This window comes from Crocodylus porosus, unplaced genomic scaffold (assembly GCF_001723895.1).
Source record: "Crocodylus porosus isolate Cpor-Errol unplaced genomic scaffold, CroPor_comp1, whole genome shotgun sequence".
In the NCBI taxonomy this organism is placed as follows: domain Eukaryota; kingdom Metazoa; phylum Chordata; order Crocodylia; family Crocodylidae; genus Crocodylus; species Crocodylus porosus.
The window spans coordinates 85,550,853-85,557,592 of record NW_017728947.1 but is presented as its reverse complement, the minus strand read 5'-3'; the positions used below and the strand labels follow the sequence as shown (position 1 = coordinate 85,557,592).

Genomic DNA, 6,740 nt, shown 5'->3' with positions numbered 1-6,740 from the left:
GGTGTGTGTCTGGATGCATGTGTATGTGGGGTGTATATAGAGGTGATTGCATAATAGCTCAAAATGAAGTCTTACTTTTGTATATTGTGGGGTGGGGGGTATAGGTTTTGCGAGCAGCTGTGGGTGTGGGTGTGTGGATGTGTGTGGGTAGGTATGGGGGCTTGGATGGGCGTGTGTGACTATGGGGTGTGTGGGGAAAAGATGGCTAGAGGTATGTGGGGTTTCTGGGTGTGGGGCATGTGGTGGGGTGCATGGGTGTGCATGTAGTAGTGAGCAGGGCACCACCCAGAGGCATGCAGGTGCATGTGTCTGGAGGCATGTGGGTTTTGTGGGGGAGAGGGGGTGGGTGGGTGCAGTGTTTGTGATGTGTGTGATTGTGTGGGGGGGAGGGTATGCTTGTGGGGGATGGTTTGTGGGTACGGTGAGGTGTACAATTGAGCGCCCCCCATGCATATTCTTCCCATGAGCTAGTCAGCATCTGCCCCCACCCCTGCCCTCCAACAGCTTGGAGTCCATGCGCCCTGCAGTGCTTCCCTGCCACCGCGAACAGTGTGCAGCCCCTATGTGCCCCACTCGTGCTCCGGACTCACTCTCCTCAGAGCATATCAGCTGGAACCTGGGCACAGCCCTGCCCTGGCCCACCCCGCGCTTGCTGTGCATCACCTGCCCATGGTGTGTCCTGCTTCCCCTTGGCATGTAGCAGGGCAGGGCTGGTTCTGCAGCACCATCATTGCTGCCTCTGGGCTGTCCAGTGGGGCAGCAGTGGCAGCATAGAGAAGATGCAGGGCAGCCCCATGCAGGCTCCAGGCAGCTGTAGCAGGAATAGCCAGCAGTGGGAGTCGGAGGGGCCGCTTCTCCCCTACTCTGTGCAGTAGCTTCTGTACCGCACTGCAACTGCTGAGCCTGAATGGGTGAGCCCAGAGTAGGCATGGGGTATGCTGGGTTGGGGCTGTGCAGTGCAGGTTCCCACCAGTATCATGGGGCTGGAGCCAGTGGTGACATCAGCTGGAAGGAGCCACTGCCACCGGGGCAGCCTAGAACAACTGTCCAGCTGCAGAGCCACCTCAACCCTGCTGTGTTCCCAGTGGCAGGATGCACCAGGGCTGGATGGTGCCTGGGCCAGGTGGGGCTGAGGGAACTTCTGTGTGCTGGACAAAGACCTTTGGGGAGTATTTCGCTTACCCCTGGTTTAGAATGAAATATTTTTATTTACCCTTATTTTATACACCCTTTTGTAACCCTGGTAGAGCTCCTCCTACCTGGATATGTACCTACCTGCTATACTACGGTTATAAAATACTAAATACATGTGCTGTAACATTTCTATTAAACTATGTGGGTTACAGGATTTTTTCTTCCCTTATTTTCTCTAATCACACCTAGGCACGGGCTCTCTGTTGCCATGACATGGTAGTGCAGCCTCAGAGTCCAGCTACAGTATGTCTCCATAACCAGTGCTTACCGCATAATAACTTGGTAGCTTAAGCACACTCAATTATAGAGCTCCAACCACATGTAAATTGTCACAGGCACAGAATAAGTGTTAAGGTCTATGCAGAGCTAAACACTGTATAGATGTCTACATAAAGTTACTCTTTTCAATGTAACATGAGAAATACAGAGATCTAGACAAAGTAATACACCCTAAACACACTTACCTCCTTCCATTCCTTTACCACACTGAAGCATTCTTGTACTTAGGTTAGGGTTCCAGCAGGGGTTCCAGGATTTTCCTAAAGCAACTTTTATACTGTCTTAGAAATCATAGATCCTCTTTCCATTACAAGTCTGAACTGGATAGTCCATCAGGTAAAAAGGACTACCCCTGTCCGCATGAAAGCATGTTCCTCTCTGCCTGTGTGCCTCTGTGAGTCTCTGACTCACCTTTATTTTCAAAGGACAGCATCAACATCTTCTTTCCTTATTTTACATTTGGGAATTTCCACTCTCCAAATCCTGGCACCTTGCACAGATGTTGGAAAAAACGGGATTCTTGTAGGCTTTGGTCAGCTCTCTGTGCCAAGATGCTTCCCCCTGAATAGACAATCATTAAGGTTTAATGAATGACTGCAGTTTCTCCTCTGGCAGGTATGTGCTATAGATTACTATCAAATAACAGTCCACTGATCCAGTTCATGACAGAAATTCATATTATGCCCAGATCACCAAACACCCTCAAGTGTTTTAATGCCTCAGAGCCAATGCTCAACACTGCCTTTTGTAACTCACATGAATTCATTTAGAAGAGAAAATTTTCTGGAACTTCATAGATGGCATATTACAGTCCTTGGCCATGATATAGGCAAGCAGTTAAACACGTGCTAAAGTTTTGTTGACTTAAACCCATGTTTAACTTCAATTTTGTGTTTATATGACTTTCCTAAATATGGATGTTTACCTGAATCAGGACCAGGGGGTTTCACTAATCGGGGCCTTGGTGACTCAATTACAATGTAGATTCTATTCTTATTTTTTCTTTGCAGTTTTAAATAATTTGTACTTCATATTATTTTGGGATGTGTAATAGTTTGTTAGTGGGAGAGTAAGTGGTTGTAGCCAAATCACTAAGTTAAAGGGTTTTTCATGGAAATCCTAAAGAAAACTTAACAGTCATAGTATTAATTACTTGTTTCTTATCTGTGATAGTAAACATGCTTCCTGAATAGAGGCACAATGGATAGTAAGGCTATGGAGATCTATATTGGCTCCTAGATGTATAGCTACAGAGGAATGGGAAGAAAGGAAGTATTGGTGCAAACAAAAATATTGTTTTGAGCTATCTGGCCCCCATGTCATAACACATAACACAGAGCACTTTTAAAATGGCCAATCATGTGAAAAATTAACTCTGGTTAAATCAGGTATTATATTATGGTGCTCAAAACTAGATCACTTTTGGGAACTTGTGTTCCCTCCAGAGTTAGTTTTTCGTGATGGGGGTAGGGCTGGGTTGGTGCCCAGCTCCACCCTACCCCCTGGGCTGTCCGGAAAAGAGAGGGAGTCCTTGGTTGTTGAATAGCCAGGGCTGTGAGGAGGAGGCAAGGAACAGGGCTTCCACCCAGCTATCCTGGCTGGGGTATTGTGGGGAGCTGGGTCAGGCCCCCTGGGGTGAGGGGCCTCCATTCCCCCAACCTCCCCCTCAGCTCTGACCATTCAGCAACTGGAAGCAGCCAGCATGGAGCTCTGGGCTGCTGAAAACAGGCAGAGATGCAGGGGCTGGGTAGGTGGGAGCTGAGCCCTCTCGCCTCATGGCCCCACCCAACTCCCTCCAATACCCCAGTTGGAGTAGCTGGGTGGGGAGGGACCCGTGAGGCAAGGGAGACTTGTTCCTGCCTACTCCCCTTCAGCTCCGTCCATTCAGCAGCCTGGAGCTCAGTGCTCGCTGCTCTCAGTTCTTGAACGAATAAAAGAGAGAGTAGACTTTGATTTGAAGACTCGTGGCTTGGAAGTTGCAGTTCATAAAGTCGTTGTGATAAAAAGGCCATGTAATTCAGAGCTGGAAACTGAGAATTGGTATGCTAATATAAGTCATTCTCCAGTAAGGGAGCAATGGGCAGAGCTCGGGTGCAGGCTCTGGCTCTAGTCCAAGGATTTCCTGTAGCAGCCTAAGTAGCCACCATGCTGAATGATAGCAACTTTGGTTAGGAAGCTGCTCCTCCAGAGCAGTGGTTCTCAACCTTTTTTGTTCCAGGGCCCATTTGTACCCATTGATGGCCAGTCCTGACCCAGTGCCCCTCACTTGCAATGTGCTGCCCCCAGGCCCAGCCCCACAGTGTGTGGGGCAGGGAGTGGGTGTATGGGGCAGTGGGAGGGGGCTGGAACACTGCCAGTCTGCAAGGGAAAAGCCAGTTTCCCATGGTTCTCTCCTTTAAAGGAGAATCCACTTTTAAAGTTCATTTACGACCCTTTCATATATTCTTAAGACCCATTTTTGGGTCATGACCCACAGGTTGAGAAACAGTGCTTTAGAGAGAGATTGGTAACAGAATTACAAATGAGTCATTCTGAGCTACAGTGGATACTATTTAAAAATCAGAGCTAGATCCGGTCTGTGGGATTGTAGGCCTGGACTCCCAGTGCACTACAGGTTTGCACAGCATATGCTGTCTAATGAAGAGTAGGGGGTCCACCGTGGGAACTGTGGGTTAACTTCCTCAAAGGCTGTCTCTGAATTAGGAAGTTCTGATGATTATTTTTCTCTCCAGGGTATGGGAACATTGCCCCGAGCACTGAAGGAGGCAAAATTTTCTGCATTTTGTATGCTATCTTTGGGATTCCACTATTTGGCTTTTTGCTGGCTGGAATTGGAGATCAGCTGGGCACCATCTTTGGGAAGAGTATTGCAAGAGTGGAGAAAGTTTTCCGAGTAAGTTAATAGTCAATTCTTTGCTGGTATAATCTAATTGGTGTAGTCTTTAATTTCATAAACATTTTGTACAATCCTAGAATGGATTTACCTGTTGCCACAATGTTTTAGTTGTGTAACTTGTTTATGTGACCTGTTTCATTCAATGAATATAAGAACAGTATAATAGGAATTCTGTGGGACGAGATATGCAGAGAGAACCTTAATGTATCAGTATTAATAACACACAAACCTGGAAAGCATAATTTCTAGGCTGGATTATGTTGCACTCAGAAAGAGAGGTAGCTGACTGGTACAGCTCCAGGGAATGACGACAGCAGACACATTTTAGACAGTATCCACAGCTGGTATCAATCAGTGTAGGCCTACTGCCTGTGACGGAGCCAGCTGAGAGTATTCTCCATGGTTTCCCCACTTCTCCAGGGCTTCTATTATATTTTGTTACATGTATTTACTCAATATACATTTTACAGAAATTCCTAATAATACTAAATATTCTTCAAGTTAAGCTGCCCATGTGTAACATTGCATTCCTTTTTGTTAAATTACGTCTCCATTGGAAGTACTCCTGTGCTATAAAACATTTCTTCTGGGACTCATGCCATGCCACTGGCAAATGCTGTTTCACGTGGCAGTTTCACTTCAGGGATTCTCTTTTTACAAGCAGGACTTTTAGGAGTGATGTGCCCAGTTGTTGATTACCTGGTGGTTGGTACACCTGGAGGTAAGTTTTGTTGAGGGGATGATCCTGATTACTTTAATAAATTTTCATATATAAAAATATCCCTAAGATGAGGGCAAAGTACTTGTGACTTTTTTTTTTCAACTGAAATAACTGAGCCTATGAAAAAGATTCTCTTTTGATTAAAGGAGAGAGAAGCAGAGAACTATGAGTAATTTCGCCTTTGATTATACTAACTGTGAAGTGTCCTAGTTCACACATTGGGAATATTTTTTTATATATATATATTAGCTAGTGGTTGCACCCATGCTAGTTTCATAGAATCATAGAAAATTAGGGTTGGAAGGGACCTCAGGAGGTCATCTAGTCCAACTCCCTGCTCAAGGCAGGACCATCCCCAACTAGATCATCCCAGCCAAAGTTTGTCTAGTCAGGTCTTAAAAACCTCAAAGGATGGAGATTCTACCACCTCTCCGGGTAACCTGTTCCAGTGTCTTACTACCCTCCTAGTAAGATAATTCTTCCTCATATCTAACTTAAACCTCTCTTGTTGCAACTTGACACCATTGCTCCTTGTTCTGTCATCTGTCACCACTGAGAACAGTCTAGCTTCATCCTCTTTCTAACCCCTCTTCAGGTAGTTGAAGGCTACTATTAAATCCCCTCTTCTTCTCTAGACTAAATAAGCTCTGTTAGTTAAGTCTGAACTGAACACAGTACTCCAGATGGGGCCTTACCAGTGCTGAATAGAGGGGAAAATCACTTCCTTTGACCTGCTGGCAACACTCCTACTGATGTAACTCAGTATGCTGTTAGCCTTCTTTGTAACAATGGCAGACTGTTGACTCATATTCAGTTTATTTTCCATTGTAACCCCCAGGTTTTTTTCTGCAGACCTACTTCCCAGCCAGTCAGTCCCCAACCTGTACTGATGCAAGGGATTGTTCTGTCCTAAGTGCAGGACTTTGCACTTATCCTTAGTGAAACTCATGAGATTCCTTTTGGCCCAATCCTCCAACTTGTCTAGGTCACTCTGAATCCTATCCCTACGCTCCAATGTACCTACTACTCCCCACAGCTTGGTGACATCTTCAAACTTGCTGAGGGTTCACTGTATACCATCTTCCAGGTCATTGATGGTCATTGAACAAAACCAGCCTCAGGACCAACCCCTGGAGCACTTCACTTGATACCAGCTACCAACTAGACATCGACCCATTGATTACTACCCTCTGAGCCCGATGCTCCAGACAGTTTTCTCTACACCTTACAGTACAGTCATCCAGCCCATATATCCTTAGCTTGCCTGGGAGAACGCTGTAGGAGACTGTATCAAAAGCTTTGTTAGAATCAAGGTATATCACATTGTAGCCTCCCGTGCTGTTCACCTGTGTGTTGAGTTCACAGGGTCTTTTCTGACTTTGCCATTGCTTTAGGGAAGAAACAAGCTTTTTAGTGGGTTGGACTCTGGTTGGTTTTCCAGGGGGTCTCTCCTGCCATGTCTTTGTTGGAAAATTATTTTAATTGGAAGGAAGATGGTCTGTCCCGTCTCTCCTGGTGCCTTCCTTCAGTCGTCCCAGTTGTTCTTCCCACTTGGGGCTCCGCCTCCCCTACACCCTGCCTAATGCCAACCAAAGATGTCATTTCCTGAACCACCAGAATTGGTATCACATGCACTTTGGTGCTTTGGCC

General features: G+C 46.1%; 1 protein-coding gene across 1 annotated transcript in view; it reads left to right on the top strand.

The window, feature by feature from the left end:
• The window catches only part of KCNK10 (potassium two pore domain channel subfamily K member 10), a 145,215-nt gene that overhangs the window by 89,417 nt on the left and 49,058 nt on the right, over positions 1–6,740 (top strand). The window contains exon 4 of the mRNA XM_019552379.1: positions 4,206–4,366. Within this exon, the coding sequence (XP_019407924.1) occupies positions 4,206–4,366 (161 nt within the window). The remainder of the gene's footprint in view (positions 1–4,205; positions 4,367–6,740) is intronic.